The following is an 18,221-nucleotide window of genomic DNA, read 5'->3' on the forward strand; positions in this document are numbered from 1 at the left end:
TCACATGTAAAGAGTTTTCAATGTCTATAAAAAAGTACGCATACATAAATACCTATGTTCATCAGCTAATATAGAAAGTGAATTTTAACTCTTTAAAAATGAAAATTTAGCAATTAACAGAGAGCATGCTATTCATGATAATACAAATAAAGATTTAAGAAATCTCAATTCCTCACATCATAAGGATGATTTTGTGTGTGTAGTGGTAACATTTTAGATCCTTAAACACTTTTAAGTATATAATATAGTATTGTCAATTGTAGTCCCCATGCTGTGCAGCCAACAGATAAAATTTTATTTATCTTATACCTGGGAGCTCATACCCCGATCATCCTCTCATTCCCCCATACCTCATTTATTTTCTTGGTGATGTCCTTTGAAGTACAGAATTTAAAACTCTTGCAACCTATTTTATCCTTATTTTTATTTTTGGATTGTCTATTGATAATATATAGATAAACATAGGGCCTCTACATATTGATCTTGTATCACGAAAGCTTGCTAAACTCATTTATTAGCTTGAATACTGGGTGTGTATGTATGTGTGTTCCTCAGTAGTTTCCACCTAAAGGATCATACCAGTTGCTAGTAGAAATTATTTTATCTCCTTTTGTAGTCTGAATTTCTTCAACTTGTTCTTAATAGAACCTCCAGCAAAATGTTTAGTATAAATGGTGAGAGTACATACTGTCTTGTTCCAAACATTAAGCAAAAAATTTTTTGGTCTTTAATTGTAATTATGATATTATCCATGGGTTTTTATAGATGTCCTTTATCAGGCTGAGGCAATTCCCATCTATTGCCATTTTCTTAACTGTTTTAATCATGAACGTGTTGAATTTTGTCAAATATCTTCTATCTATAAGGATTTTTGTTTTTATGGTTTTTGTAATGTTTTATCAATGTAGGTAGTATACTACATTGATTAATTTTCTTGTGTTGAACCAATAATGCCTAAATTAAAACGCATAAATTCTAAAAATGCATAAATTACATTTTTAGAATTAATCATAATTCTATCATTCTGGACTTTTAGTTTAATTGTCGTAATAAGTCTTTTAAAAACAAGCTAAAAGGGGGGGCTGGGGGAAAAAAGGGGGGGCAGGAAAAAAAAAGCTAAAAACAATCAGTCAGGTAAACCCAGGCTGGATAATTTAAGCTGTTCTAAAAGTAGATATATACTCAAGTTGAAATTTGAAGGTTTTCTATTAACAATGATGCTTACATAGAAATTTCAACCATGTTTAAGAGCACTGTATATGGTCCCAAAACGTACCTGGTTTTGGTAAGCAACTGGAGCATACTGCTTATAAATTGGAGCTAATCGTGTAGCCAAACTCTGTAAATTATCTTCAAGGTTTTTTTCCTACAGGAAAAGACAGTCCATAAAAGTTGTTTCATAATGACATGAGTTTTAGGTATGAAAATGAATCATAAATCATTGCTGATATATGGTTGATGCACAAAGCATACTTACCCTAATAATAGGCTACCATAGAAAATAACAGATTTTGAAAAAAAAAAATCTAAACTATTGGTCATTGTTATGCTTTAATTTAGTCTTTTGAAATTCAAGTTCTATGTTATAAGCTAACTAGAAATCTAAAGATTGTTAGAAGTAAGGTGTGAAATGGGTCATGTTGCTAAATACAAGAACCCTATTCTATATTTATTCAATAGTACTGGGCACTTGAAATAAATCAAGACAGGGTTCCTATTGGCAAAAAGAGTTGTTGAAGTAAAGAACTCTGACAGAGTGCAGCAAGCTTCTATAACAAAAATGGGAGAACAAACATAATATGTATACTACAAATCAGATCCTGTGCTAATAGCTTCAAATATAGTGAAGTGGTCATCAGTTGTCTAAAACTAGGGTTTTCTTTGTCACATTATAATGGTCAAAAATTGAGGAAGACTTAGTGGGATAGTAATGAGCCTTGACACCATTATCAAGAATCTGGATTGCTACTTATAGTAGAAACATTTTAAGACTCCTTTTCAAGGAGAACAGTTATGACAAATGTCTCTATTACAAATATCACTGAAGTTTCAGCTCAGGTCATGATCTCAAGGATATGAGATTGAGCCTGGAGTTGGGATCCAAACTCAGAGCCAACTCAGCTTGAGATTCTCCCCACCTGGCCTCAAGCTCTCTCTCTCAAATAAATATATAAAATCTTAAAACAAAAACAACACAAAACAAAAAAAAACCCCACTAAAGACAGTATAAGGTATGTAGCAGATAGGGTAGATTTTGGAAACGATAGTTAAAAGACCACTGTGATATAATTTTTGAGAGGATTGTATCCTAAATAAAATCAAAGACTCGATAAATGATCAGTCACACCTAAGGGAGACTAAAGAAGGGGAACTGAGAGCAAGGATGAGACACTTATGAAAGCTTGATGCTTCTGCTTCATTTGAGATTTGGTGGATGCCAAGAACACTGAAACAAGACCTTCATGTGGATTAGTTCACTCTGATTTGCAGTAAATTATTATAAAACCAAAGCCACATGCAATGTAGACATAGGAAGATCTTTCTTTCTTTTTTAAAAAATTTTATTCATAAAAGACACAGAGAGAGAGAGGCAAAGATATAAGCAGGCTCCCTTCCGGGACTCCAGGATCATGCCCTGAGCCAAAGGCAGACACTCAACTGCTAAGACACCCACGTATCCCAGGAAGTTATTTCTTGAGCACATTTTAAAAAACCCATTTGGGCAACTGTAAAGCATCAGTGATAACCCTTGTGGTGTCCCACAGATTAAGGTTCATGCGCTCATTGAAGAAGAAATTTATGCACATTAGGTCTATATCTAGATTACTCTGTTCCTTTATCTGTCATACATATGTATCTGGTATTTAATATAGTTTCATAAATATAGCCAAGAAAGTCAGGACCCTACTTTAAAAACACTTTCTAACTATACTCACCCGTTAATTATTTATTTGGGGGAAAACTTAACATTTGTGATTTAAGTACCTACTGAAAATATTATGATTATGGTTCCTAACACTTGAAATAATAGGTGGAGTAGCTATTAGGAGTTGTCTTACAATGACAAGATTATGAACCATCTGGTCAGCCCGAGTAATGAGGCATCATGAAATATCTCTTTTAGTGTAGAAATGTTGAAATAAAGTAGGTACATAGAAACAAATATAATAAAGCTTGAGAGCTGACCATTGGTATCATCTTACGAATTTAAGTCTCATTAAACATAATGTAAATATATTGACTTTCTAATTGTTTCATTAGAATGAATGTGCATGTTAGATATAAAAGTTTCTTATCAGATCTTTACCTATTAGGGCTCAGGCCTACATTCCCATGCTCTTCTCATCCTATACCTGATCCCTAGGAGTGGCATATATCCACTACCTAGACCACAAATCATAGCTATAGGGATGCCTGGGTGGCTCAGCAGTTGGGTGGCTGATTTCAGCTCAGGTCGTGATTCCAGGGTCCAGGGTCGAGTCCTGCATCCAGCTCCTGTGAAAAGCCTGCTTCTCCCTTGTCTATGTCTCTGTCTCTCTCTCTCTCATGGAAAAAAAAAAACAAAAACAAAAACAAACAAACAAAAAAAAACACCACACACACAAATCACAGCTATAGTTATGACCTAGATCACAAATCATACTTGAGCTTCTTCTTTTTCTTATTATTTAAGATTGATTTATTTATCAGAGAGAGAGAAAGGACACAAGGCGGGGGAAGGAGCTGAGGGAGAGAATCTTTAAGCAGACTCCTCACTGAATGTGGAGCCTGATATGGGGCTTGTTCTCAAGACCCATGAGATCATGACTGAAGCTGAAACCAAGAGTCTAATCCTCAAATGACTGAGTCACCCAGGTGCCCTCAGATTCTTATGATTAACCTGATATCCCCATGTGGATTTTTTTAAAAAGATTATTTGACAGAGCAAGGGAACACAAGCAGAGGGAGCAACAGAGGAAGAAGGAGAAGCAGGCTCCCTGCTAAGCAGGGATCCCAATGTGGGCCAATACCAGGTCTCTGGGATCGTGACCTGAGCTGATGTTAGATGTTTAACAGATTGAGCCACCCAGGCACCTGCGGCAAAGGATTTTATAGAAATCTCTCATCTAGTGGTTCCAAAATGAATTTATTATCTGCTCTTTTGAAACTCAGTTCTATTTCCACATACTCTATATATCAAGCCATAGCACTATCATCTAATAATTAAAATCCTTCCAGACGAACCACTGCCCACCATTTCCTCCCTCACAGCCGTATTTTAAGTCACAATTATCCTTTGTCTGGACTATTCTTAAGGCTAGCTCATCTTGGGAAACACATTCTTACGAACTCCAATCCATTATTCAAAGAGAAATGAGAGATCTCTTTCAAAGACAAGTATAACTGTATTACTCTCATCAAAATCCTTCAATGATCTTCCATAATGTTTGACATCACTTAGAAGGCCACTGCATTCACCTTACTCTCCTTGTCTGCTGAGTTTCAAACTGGCCTTCTGTCAGTTTCTGTAATGAGAAATGCTTCTTTCTGTATTATAAGCACTACATAGACGTTACTCAATATTTAAAATGACCAGAAACAAAATCTGATTTCATACTCATTAATTATATATTATTCTGTTGTAGAATAAAAATTTAATGGTCATATAAATATTACTAGTAAATTTATATATTGTTAGTTTTATATTATAATATTTGGAAAGAACATTTAACTGATTATTTTAAGGGAGAACGGATATCACATTAGCAAGTGTTCTTATGCTTGAACATAGCACCTTTTCCATTATCAGGTGTTTTATATGTACTTTACTCAATTTTTAGTTTCCTCCCTAAAGTTCTAATACACACCCTTTTTTAAAAATGTAAGCTCTACACCCAACATGGGGCTTGAACTCATGACTGAGACCAAGAGTTGTACATTCTACCGACTATTAATTCTGAGTTTCTCAAAAGATGTTATATTTATTGTATTATATAGTTGGATTTATTCCTATTTTATTTGGTGCTTCCTATTTATCTTGCATTTTTATGATTTTTAAAAACCCTTTCAGATTGTCATCTTTTATAGACTTTTTTCCCCACTATTTCAAATATAAAAATTCTATTTTTGTTCATTTAAAAAAACCTTAAAGCATACACTTTCTCTCTCAAATATATGTTTTTCTAATAACGTCTAGAGCAGTGTTTTCCAAGCTGTGGGTCATGACTCATTTGTGGGCCATGAAATCAGTTTAGTAGGTAACAAGTAACATTTAATGGAAGAAAATGAAATTTTATATAAAATATTACAGTGAATCATAGTAATCCTTAGCAACAGCTAGACCGGATATTAATTTTTTAATATGTTCTCTTACATAGAAGCTGAAGTATTATTTTCTGATGGTTTTAATTATTCACTTACATATGCCTATTATATAGCAGTTTGTAAATATAAAATGCTTTTTATACTTGGTCATAGCTCAAAGTTTGAAAAACACTGATCTTAGTATCTAAATCCTCCCCACTCCAAACAAACCATAAAGCATACCACACTTATTTCCTCTGGGTGCCCCCCCCCCTCCCAGTGCCTACCCACCCTTGAGTTGATAAGAGTATGGAATTATAGTTATTGGTTGTTATTTTAATTTAAAGAAATGTAAGTACTCAACTTATTTAAACTTAACAGTAAGGTTGACTAATTTCTTTGCTCACCATGGCCTCGTGTCCCGGACAGATTGGTTCCGGTTTCATATATCTTCTTTCTGGATTACGTCCTTTAGTAATTCTTTCATAGTAGTTCTGTGGGTAGTAAACTTTCTGAGTCTTTGAAATGTTGGCAAATGGCTTTATTTATTCCTCCTACTTTGGCTGGATATAAAATTCTAGGTTCTTTTAACAATGATTATCTCTGGGGTTAAGGGAGAAGGAGGAGGGAACCAGGGATAGTTGGAATTTGGGTTGGTAATTGAAGACTTTACCTAATTTATTGAGAATTTTAAACTATTTACTTATATATATAAAGATATATATTCTTATTGTTTTTTTTACTACTTTTTAAATATTTCACTGTTTTACTATTTAGAAAATATTTTAAGGAATGTACTTATAAATTTATTGTGTAATTGAAAAGTAAAAAAGAACACTTACATGTAAGGGAGAGCTTGGATCAATTCTAAATCTTCTGGGGCTTGGGCTTCTACCAAATTTACATCCATTGAAATACATACTCCATGAACAGCCAAAAGAGAACGAAGCTCCACAAGTCTCTGGATCAATTCCTTGACATGTACAGGTACGACTGTAAGATTGCAACGGAATGAACTGATAAAGCAGGCCAATGCCTTAGACAGAACATTTCAGATTCCTGTAACTTTAGAAGAATAGATGGCTAATGAACTGATTTTAACATTATTTTATTACTTATTTTATCTTAAGTAGTATTAATAACCCAAAGCTACCTGTCCTTGAATATAAGCAAGTTTTTAACTAAATTGTTCAAGATTGTAAGTCCAAATAAACAGTAATAAACCATACAGAAGTACCCATAATTTGATTTGGATATGCCTGAGAAGAAAGAAATGGTCTGCATTTTACTTATTTTATTGAGAGAGAAAGAGAAAGAGAGAGAGAGAGAGGCTCTTAAACAGGCTCCACACTCAGCTAGGAGCCTGACCTAGGGCTTAATCTCGCGACTCTGAGATCATGATCTGGGCTGAAACTAAGAGTTGGGTGCTTAACTGACTGAGCCACCCAGTCACCCCAAAGAATATGCATTTTAAATCCTGGATCTGTTCGCTATCATAAATGAAAATGAGTATCTCATTACCTCTCTGGACTTTAATTCTATCATTTATAAACTGATATTGATATAATCCTCTGAAGATTAATAATGGATAATACATATTTAATGTGAAATTGCTTTGTTAATTTTAAAGAAAGCCTTTATTAAGGTTATAAATGGAAAAACTGAACTGAAAGTTTGTTTCATTAAGGAACTTGGTTATTTTTGCACATTGGGGACATTTCTGAGGCCCCAACATACATGATAGTAAGGATGACAATGGTTAGAATATCTGTAATAAAGATAAGAAACCAAGGGAGTAACATACACTCTGTGGTTTCCAATCCCATAATACTTGAAACTTCTAATATTATGAATGTGGTATTTACATAATGATTATAAAACACAAAAACTCCCATAATTAAAAAAAAATCTGTAAATGAAAAATACATAGAAATTGTGATATCAAAACTAGTAGTTTTTAATTGTTAAAGTAAAAAAATACGTGATATTAAGATAACACTGAATACGAAACAATAAATACATTTATATAATTAAAATGATACATGGTAAGGAAAGAAAAACATAGTTTAACTAACAGCTGACAGTTATTTAAACAATGGAATACATAGGAAATGTGGAGGATTCTGAGACCTAGAAGTTTTAGCAGAATATCTGAAATCAACATCACTGATAAATAGGACAAATGAATCAAAAATAAGTCCTAATATTATGGAAAAAGTGTAGCATACAAATCCCTCAATTTAATTTAATTAGCCCTTTAAAAATTTATTTATTTATTTATTTATTTATTTATTTATTTATTTATTTAAGAAAGAGAGGCAGCGACACAAGCAGAGGGAGAAGCAGGCTCCATGCAGGGAGCCCAATCTGGTACTTGATCCCAGGTCTTCAGGATCACACCCTGGGCTGAAGGCGGCGCTAAACCACTGAGCTACCCAGGGATGCCCTACTTTATTTTTTAAAAGAACATCTGCTGGAGGCATTACTGCCTGTTCGGTCAGTAGACCATAAAACTTGTTCTTGGGATTGTGAGTTTGAGCCCCACATAGAGATTACTTAAAAATAAAATCTTAAAAAAAATATCTAGGGATCCCTGGGTGGCGCAGCGGTTTGGCGCCTGCCTTTGGCCCAGGGCGCGATCCGGGAGACCCGGGATCGAATCCCACGTCAGGCTCCCGGTGCATGGAGCCTGCTTCTCCCTCCGCCTGTGTCTCTGCCTCTCTCTCTCTCTCTGTGACTATCATAAATAAATAAAAAATTAAAAAAATATATCTATATATATATGCTAAGGATAGACACTGAGTGAAATAGAATAAAACCAATGCTATTGGATTCTTGGGAAGATAAAAATAATATGTATATCTTTAAAAGCAGTGCCTTCATACAAAAGTTATGATTACTGTGCATCCACATACAAAAGAATTAGCAGATATTAAAAATAGTTTGAATATTATTGGCAATGGAGAGATAATAATGTAATAAAATTATGACAGAAGCAAAAAAAAAAAAAACCACACCCATAAAACGATGACATAAACGTAAAGGAATACTCTTAAAGTCTTGTGTAGGGATCAGAGAGGGGACAATACATGTTTTGTTTATATTTTGTATAATGACATCGTTTTTTCCTGTTTAAAAAAATCTTTTTTCAAGATTTTATTTATTTATTTGACAAAGAGAGAGAGCATAAGCAGGGAGAATAGAGGGGAAAGAGATAAGTAGACTTCCTGCAGAGTACAAAGAATACTTTCTAAGGTTGCCTGGCTGACTCAGTCAGAAGAGCATGATCTCAGGGTCTGACTCTTATTTTATTTTTTTTTAAAGATTTTATTCATTTATTAATGATAAACACACAGAGAGAGGTAGAGACATAGGCATAGGGAGAAGCAGGCTCTCTGTGGGGAACCCAATGTGGGACTCGATCCCAGGACCCCGGGATCATGATCTGAGTCAAAGGCAGATGTTCAACCACTGAGCCACCCAAGTAACCCCCAGAGTCTGATCTGGAGATAGTGAAAGCTTGAGGCCCAGGTTGCATGTAGAGATTAAAAACAAACAAATAAGAATACACTAGAAAGTCTCAACTTGCTTTGAAACTGAATTTTTTTTTTAAAAGGTCATTCTTTAGTTTCAGAATACCTAAAATTCTATAATATGTATACCTGATAGTTAACAATTTAATGTTAAAATAATAGAGGTCTGAATGAATGGGAAAGCAGTACAAAACAGATTTGATTACTTTTCATTGAGCGTGCATCTTCGGTCTGTGGGATGACCATTGTATGACTTTAGGTTTTCAGTAAGCTCCGTGTACAATCTGTCAGCCATGGGAAGAGGAATGCCGTCCCATACCATGATGAGCACCACCATCACAGCAGTTGGACAGTGGTGGCCTGTACGCTGCCGAACCAAACAAAGGACTTTCTCTTCATCACTGCCTCTTCTTAACACCTGGAAAAGTGGAATGCATTTATTTACAGAAAACAAGAAACCTAGAGTTGAGTGCAATGGATATTGTTTAAAGGTCTGTGTCATTGCATTTTAGGTCTTTTAAAACATGTGCATTTCTCAAAGGGTTGAAGCTTACAGGACATTCAGTTTTCTGACTAGCTGCATCCACACAACTCATCAGAGTATCCCAGGTTACTTGACTAACCAACAATAGGCAGAATAGAAGTCTGTGGTATGTGGTTGTTATTTATAAAAGTAGACCAAAGAAGTTTGTTTTATTTCACTGTTGATACAGTATTGCAAAAGAGACAACACAGGATCTCCTGGAAAAGCGCCTAACTATTCTGCTCTTCCACAAATGCCATAATAGGACAAATCTAGCTACATGCAAATTACCAAGGTCTCCCAATATGAAAACTGAACTTCAGCACTGAAATTTAGCATCTGTGGAAAGTTACAGATCTTTTCCTTTGGTGAATGGTTTTATTATACAGAATAATTAATATACAAAGCAATGTTCTGCAGTTTCTGTGATTTTTCCATGCTATCACATACCCGTATTTATTATTTATCATACCCACATTATCATAAGATTAAGGTGGTTCAGTTGACATGGTAAATGCAAAATACAACAATTAATTTTGAATAGGGATTGATTTATCTTACACTGCATCATACCCATAGGGTGCTAAAAAGTTCTCAAAATACTTAAAAATATTGCCTAGTGGACTCAATGCATACAAAAAGAATTACATAAAAATCTTGACAAGACATAAAACCAACCAATTCTGGTTAAAACTCTCTCCATTTATCACAAATTAACAGAGCAAAGACACTGACCACATTAATCAGTATATAATCAGTAAATGATAAAGGTGCCCACCCCTGTGACCAAAATGGAGCAACCAACAGCATACTTAAGATTTCAATTTTGTTGCTATAATAATATTACATAAACTTGAGATGAAACTTCTTAAGATGTTAGTTACCCAATATCACTTTCTTCTGTCACTCCAGATGGTTAACAATCATTGCTACCAAGGCATCCCTTGAGTAGAGTTGGCTTTAGGACCTTCCCCCTAAACACAATTATTTATATTAAAATTTTTTTCTATATTTATATGTCCTTTTACAGCCAAATAAGAATACATTTGCTTTCAAATAAGGTCAAATACAAAATGATATATATTGTATCAAACAAAATTATACCAGATACTTTTTAAGTTATCAAACAAAGAACAAAGTTACATTGATCCAGTCTTTGCATGGGAAATGCTAAAATGCTATTTCTTAGGTATCTATGTTTTCCCCAGATTTTTCAATATACATTAGGGAACATCAGAAAATAGAGCATAATTCAGATTTAGGTTCAATAAACACCTTTAGTATTGCCTTGGTATGGATATTTGTGACCACTCAAAATCCATATATTAAATCCTGAATCCCAATTGTAATGGTATTAGGAAGTAGGGCATTTGTGAGATAAGTAAATTATAAGGGAGAAGCTCTCATCAGTGAGATTAGTGTTCAACGCCTTCAAACATGTGCAAACACAAAGAGAAGAGGGCCCTCACCCCACCATGCTGGCTCCCTGATCTAAGACTTTCAAACTCCAGAACTGAGAGAAATAAATTTGTTGTATTGAAGCCACCCAGTCTGGTATTTTCTCATAGCAATATAAATGGAGGAAGACAAGTATTAAACCTGTATAAGACCTATGAAAACTATAAAGACATTAAAAGAAATTAAAGATGACCTAAATAAATAGAAAGAAGTACCATTTTAATGGAATAGACACTATATAATGCTGTTAATTTTCCCAAAATGGATATCTAGATTTGATATAATCTCAAACAAAATCCTATCAGAGTTTATTTTGTTTTGGGCGGAAATTAACAAAGTTATGCCAAAATTTATATGGAAATGCAAAAGACCATTAAAGAGCAAGAAAATGAACAAAGGCAAAGTAGTTTACCAGATTATCAGTATTTATTGTAAAGCTATAGTAATTATAGCCTAGTTTTGGTGCAATGACAGATAAATAGATTAATAGAATAAAGAGTACAGGAGATGCATATACATATGGCCATTAGATTTATGACACAGTTGACATTGTAATATAATGTAGCCTTTTCAAAAAATGGTACTATGTAGATATCCCTATGGGAAAAATATGAATCTTGACTCCTACTTCACATAAGTAGCTTGGTTATATTGTTGATCTAAATATGAAAGTTAAAACAGTAAGTTTTTGGAAGAAAACATCTTAATGATCTTGAAGTAGGTAAAACAATTTTAGAATGAATTGTCAAATTTAATCATTATAAAGGAAAAAGTTAAAGAAGTTGGATAATAGGGGTGCCTGGCTGGCTCAGTTGGGAGAACATATGAGTTTTGATCTTGGGTTGGAAGTTCGAGCCCCATGCTAGCAGTAGAGATTACATAAAAATAAAACCTTAAAATCAGGATTATATTATAACTAAGAACCTCTGTTCATCAAAAACATTAAGTAGCAAAGGATCAAGAAGCTATATAGGTTGGGCAGCCTGGGTGGCTCAGTGGTTTAGTGCCACCTTTAGCTCAGGGCATGATCCTGGAGACCCAGGATTGAGTCCCACATCAGGTTCCCAACATGGTGCCTGCTTCTACCTCTACCTGTGTCTCTGCCTCTCTGTGTGTCTCTAATGAATAAATAAAATCTTAAAAAAAAAAAAAAAAGCTATAAAGTCAAGCAATACAGTGGGAGAAATATTTGCAGTACATAAAATTGACAAAATATTTTTACCCAAAATATCTTTAAAAATTTCTCCAAGTGAGCAATAAAAACACAATAGAAAACTGGCCAAAAAAACCAGATAGGCTCAATACAAGAGAATATCAAACAGATGATGAACATATGAAAATATGCTCCATATTACTAGTCATGCAGCAAGTAAAAAAAAATTTAAAGCACCACATATGTTGGTGGATTATAAAATGGTACAACTGCTATAGAAAACAGTCTGGAAGTTCCTCAAGAAATCAAAAATAGAATCCCCATGTGATCCAAGAATTTAACTTCTGAGTATACATCCAAAAGAACTGAAAGCAAGGACTAAAATAGTTATCTGCATATGCATGTTCATAGCAGCACTATTCAAAATAGCCAAGAGGTGGAAGCAACTCAAATGTCCATTGACAGATGAATGGATAAACAAAATGTGGCATATACATATAATGGAATATTATTCAGATGTAAAAAGGAAGTCCTGTTAATTGCTACAATATGGAGCAACCTTAGGATATAATGTTAAGTGAAGTAAGCCAGTCACAAATAGTGAAGCTGTATAATTCCAGTTATATGACTACTACCTAAAGTAGTCAAATTTACAAAACATAAAAGTGGAATGGTGGTTAATAGTGGCTGTGATCGTGGGGAAATTGGGAGTTATTTAATGGGTATAACGTTTCAGATTTGAAAGATGAAGTAGTTCTAGAGTTCCAGCTCACAATGTGACCATATAACATTCCTGATCTGTATACTTAATATCAAAAAAAGAGGAAAGAGGTCTGAAAGAGGTACTAATACTAAGTAGAATGTCTAAAATGACAAAGAAAACAACCAGCATTAGTAAGGATTTGGAGAACTGGAACACTTGTACATTACTTATGTGAATATAAAAAAGGATAAACTCTGGAAAACTACGTGTTACTATCAACCAAAGCTGCACATATGCACACGCTGTTCCCCACCGCCTGTCCCATTTCTAGGCAATTCAATTTCTAGGTATATATCACTCAAAAATGTATTCTTATAATTCCCAAAGTCAGCATCCATAGTCGTATTTATCCCAAACTGAAAACAACTCAAATGTCAATAATCAGAAGAGTAACTCAATAAATTTTACCTATTTATGATAATGGAACACTACAAAACAATGAGAATTAGAATGATATACAATTACAGAAAACATAAATTAATCTTACAATTCTAATGCTGCATAAAAGACAAGACAAAAGAATAATGACTTTAAGACTCTATGTATAGAACATTCAAATCAGACATGATTCGTCCATAATGTTAGAAGACAGGAGAGAGAGTACTTTTAAGGGGTAACAGGAAGGGGGTGGAAGAGTGCTTCTGAATGAAGTGCTAGTAGTTTCAGATGCCAGTCACACAAAGGTGTTCACTTTACTTATTTTTTAAAAGGTGTTCACTTCATTTATTTATTTATTTATTTATTTATTTATTTATTATATTTATTTATTTATTTATTTATTTTTAAGGTGTTCACTTTAGAAAAATTCTGTGACCTTAGGATTTCTACAGTGTTCTGTATGTATGCTATACTTAATTAAAAAGTGTACCTAACCCTAAATTGAAAAACACAAACCTGAAATCATTTAGTCAATTTACTGCATCAGGATTTAGCAAGTGTCTTAACTTCCATAATAGCACAGAGCTAGGTTCTTAATAAACGTTAGCCACTATTTTATGTCTTTTGGTTTTATTACTGCACACATGGCTTCTGAGCACAGAATTCAGCTCATCAGATAAATATTTGTTGAATAGATGGGTAAAAAGCACAAAAACCTAATATGGTTTCATTTTATGAAAATTTCAAAAATGTAAGTTACATTATTAAGTTGAAAGCTCATTTCAAAAAAAAAAAAGATTTTAGGGATGCCTGCATAGCTCAGCAGTTGAGCATCTGCTTTCAGGTCAGGGCATGATCCTGGGATTCCAGGATCCAGTCCCCCATGGGGAGCCCTGCTTCTCCCTCTCCCTAGGTCTCTGCCTCTCTCTGTGTGTTTCAAATGAATGAATGAATGAATGAATGAATGATTGAATCTTAAAAACAACAACACATTATTTTGTAGCTGGAGGGTGTATTAATTTGTAAACTGTTGAATTTATGGCCACATGGCAATGGCAGTCACATTAGATGGTAAATGATGCATATAAAATTCTGAGTAATGTCTGTGGCTACTTTTCTATTATTTAAAAATATATATTTGTATAATTTCTATTACATATTATGAAATTATATCTTTTTTTTGAAATTATATCCTAATGCAACATCATGAAGCATTCTTTTGTTAATCGTGTTAATTAAAAACATACAGAAAATTGAACACGTTGGAACAAAAAATGTTTTAAATAGTTTTTATAAGTATAGTCCACTTGTCTTTGATATCAGCTCAACTGAAATATAATTTCAAAATCCTAAAGCCCATCCTTTTAAAGTAGGGAATTTAGGGGTACCTGGGTGACTCAATTGGTTTAAGCATCCAACTTGATTTTGGCTTAGGTCATGATCTCCAAATACTGACATTGAGCCTGCCTTGGGCTCCCTATTGGGTTCCACACCAGATATGGAGCCAGCCTAAGATTCTCGTCCTCTCCCCACTACCCCCACCTCATGTGCTCACTCTCAAGAAAGAAAGAAAGAAAGAAAGAAAGAAAGAAAGAAAGAAAGAAAAGGAATTCAGTGGTTATTAGTTTACTCAGAATTGGCCAACTACTACCACTATACAATTTTAGAACCATCCCCTTCCCCAGCCCTTAGAAATTATGTCACATTTCTCCCTTTTCTGACTTCATCAATTTTCTCTATGCATTTTACTAATTTGGACTATTTTATATATATGGAATCCTCTAAATTGTGGCCTTTTGGGATCCCTGGGTGGCGCAGCGGTTTGGCGCCTGCCTTTGGCCCAGGGCGCGATCCTGGAGACCCGGGATCGAATCCCATGTCGGGCTCCCGGTGCATGGAGCCTGCTTCTCCCTCTGCCTTTATCTCTGCCTTGTCTCTGCCTCTCTCTCTATATATATGACTATCATAAATAAATAATAAAAAAATTAAAAAAAAATAAATTGTGGCCTTTTATTTTAGGCTTCTTCTACTAGATTTGACCTTTTATTTCAGGCTTCTTTTACTAAATGTATGTTGATTCATATTTGTTGCACTTATCAGTACTTCATTCCGTTTTACTGCCAAATAAAATTCCATTGCATGGACAGGCCATTTAAATTTATCCATTCATTGGTTGATTGTCACTTAGATTGCTTCCACTCTTTCAATTGTAATTTATTCTGCTAAGAACATTCATGCAACAAGTTTTTCTATAGACCCATGCTTTCGTTTCTCTTGGGTATATACCAAGGAGTCGAATTGCTTGGTTATATAGTAATTATGTTTATACTTTTAAGGAACCATCAGACCATTTTCCAAAGTGGAACAACTATTTTACAACCACATTAGGTATGTACAAAAGGTTCCAATTTTTTTAGATCTTCCACAACACTTGTTATGGTCTGTCCTTTAGTTTTAGCCATTCTAGTGTAAAGAGGCATCCCATTTGGAGTTTGATTTGATCAATGTTGAGCATATTTTCATGTGCCTATTGGCACATATACAGATGATATCCTCTTCTGAAAAGGACTATTCAAATACATTGTTTATCTTTAGTTTAGAATGTCTATTTTTTTAAAAAAGATTTTATTTATTTTGTCATGAGAGACACACAAGAGAAGCAGAGACGTAGACCGAGGGAGAAGCAGACTCCTTGATCAGGGGTCGAAATGGGGCTTCATCCTAGGACCCTGGGATCATTACCTGAGCTGAAGGCAAATACCTGATAGCCACCCAGGTGCCCCATAAAGATTTTATATTTTTGGTGGGCTCAATTGTTCATCGCCTGCCTTTGGCTCAGGTCGGGATCCTAGGGTCCTGGGATTGAGTCCTATATCAGGCTCCCAAGGGAGCCTGCTTCTCCCTCTGCCTGTCTCTGCTTTTCTGTTCTCATAAACAAATATATAAAATCCTAAAAAATAAATAAACAAATACAATTTCCCCCATTTTTAAAGTGATCTCCAAACCCAACAGGGGACTCAAACTCACAACCCTGAGATCAAGAGTCATATGCCCGGCTGACAGCCAGCCAACGGGGCCATACAAGCTCTTTATTAGACATTTGATTAGTACATATTTTCTGTCATTCTTAGTTTTCTCAGACCTTTTTTGATAAGAGCCTTTGAAACACAAAAGTTTAAATTTTGAAGTCCAACTTAAATTGTCACCTGTGCTTTCAGTGTTCAATCTAAAAAAAGTTGCATAATCCAAGCTCACAAAGATCTACAGCTACATTTTCATCTTTTGGCTAATGATTTCATATTTTGAGCTCTGACATTTGAATCTATGATCCATTTTGAGTTAATTTTTGATGTGGTATTTGATAAGAGCTCAAATTCATTCTCCTGTATATTGATATCTAGTCATCCTATCATCTTTTGTTGAAAGACCTCTTTTCTACAGGAATAGTCCTGCAATTTTATTGAGAACAATTCACCATAAATGGCTCATTATTATTTTTTGAGAGAGAGAGAGCACAAGCAGGGGGAACAGGGAACAGAGAAGAAGGATGCCTGCTTAGCAGGGACCCTGATGTGGGGCTCGATCCCAAGACCTGAGATCATGACCCACGCTGAAGGCAGATACTTAACTGACTGAGCCACATGGGCACACCTTGTTATTACTTTTTAATTATTTATATTTATATAATTATAATATATAATTATTTATATTTAATTATTTTTAATTGTTAAAAAGTAATTTGTAGTTACTTTTTAATTATGCTCCATACCCAGCGTAGAGCCCAATGTGGGCTTGAACTCACAAACCTGAGATCAAAACTTTGCACTGAGATCAGAGTTGGATGCTTAACAGACAGACTGAGCCACTCAGACACCTCGAAATTGCTTATTTCTTGATATTCCACTAATCGATATGTCTATCTTTATGCCAGTAACACACCTTATTGGTTACTTTAGCTTTGTATACATTTTAAAATAGAGAAGTTTTGAGTCCTCCAACTTTGCTCTTCTATCTCAAGATTATTTTGGGTATTCAACATACTGTACTGTTAAATCAAGAAAGAACACTTATATACTGAGAAAATAAAAGCATCATAAAGCAAAAACCGCCAGTGACTGGACAGTCATATGCTCTGAATACTTACCCCCATACCTAATTATTTCTTTGCTACATTTCCTTTTTTTTTTTAATATTTTATTTATTTATTTATGAGAGACACACAGAGAGAGAGAGAGAGAGAGAGAGAGAGAGAGACAGAGGCAGAAGCAGCTCCATGCAGGGAGCCCAACTTGGACCTCAATCCCAGGACTTGAGGAGCATGCTCTGACCCGAAGGCAGACGCTTAACCGCTGAACTACCCAGGTGTCCCTGTTTGCTACATTTCAACATACTGCATCAGAAAGAAAGAGGCAGGATTTCAACTACAAAAAAAGTAAGTCCTTCTTATTAACTAACGTATTAGATATAACTTTTCATATTAAAATCTCTATTTATAAGTCAATTCTACTGTTATCACTCTTCATATTTCTGTATTTTTCCTATGTTTAAAGATTGCATTCTGCTATTGTAACTCCAACTATTAAAAATATTGGTGCCAACTGTATGGTTTCTGTGATTTATAAAACCTCCTTTATTAAATTATTATACATAGTTGGTTCCATTTCTGGGATCTCTGACATTAAGATGATGAATGCTCTGTATATAAGATTTAGCTCAAGGGTCAATATCCCCCCAAAGTCCTTCCTGGACCCTCACCTCCAAACATCACCCTTAGGTCTCCTCCCTGCTCTCTCTATATGCTAGTCAGAAGTAGGAAAGTGGTAGGATTTCACAGTCACTAGAATGCTGGTGACTGCTTAAGGCATGGTCATAAAAATAAGCTCACCCAAGAAGACTTATCATATAGGCAGGGTGATTAAAGAGCTGAGGAATGATGGGAGAAGCTGTGTTATATAGAAGCCAAGCAACACATGAACTTCTCAGAGGAGGGAGTGTAACCAATAGTTTGAGCTGCTGAAGAAAGGTTATGAGGACCTAGAATTATCTTTGGGAGTTAAGGAATTGGTTGATCATTGGGATAGCACTTTCAGAGAAGAGGTTGAGAAAAATAGATCACTATGATTCTCATTA

The 18,221-nt window shown here is 34.7% G+C and overlaps 1 protein-coding gene across 5 annotated transcripts in view; it reads right to left on the reverse strand.

Moving 5' to 3' along the window:
- The window catches only part of TET1 (tet methylcytosine dioxygenase 1), a 143,022-nt gene that overhangs the window by 19,814 nt on the left and 104,987 nt on the right, over window positions 1-18,221 (reverse strand). For 4 of the 5 annotated variants that reach the window (XM_041750246.1, XM_041750243.1, XM_041750245.1 and 1 more), the window contains 4 exons: window positions 9,023-9,234; window positions 6,126-6,276; window positions 5,691-5,777; window positions 1,277-1,366 (listed from right to left, as the gene is read on the reverse strand). In XM_041750246.1, coding sequence (XP_041606180.1) covers window positions 1,277-1,366; window positions 5,691-5,777; window positions 6,126-6,276; window positions 9,023-9,234 — 540 coding nt within the window. The remainder of the gene's footprint in view (window positions 1-1,276; window positions 1,367-5,690; window positions 5,778-6,125; window positions 6,277-9,022; window positions 9,235-18,221) is intronic. The other variant, XM_041750248.1, reaches the window with a different exon arrangement.

Source organism: Vulpes lagopus, chromosome 3 (assembly GCF_018345385.1).
Source record: "Vulpes lagopus strain Blue_001 chromosome 3, ASM1834538v1, whole genome shotgun sequence".
NCBI lineage: Eukaryota > Metazoa > Chordata > Mammalia > Carnivora > Canidae > Vulpes > Vulpes lagopus.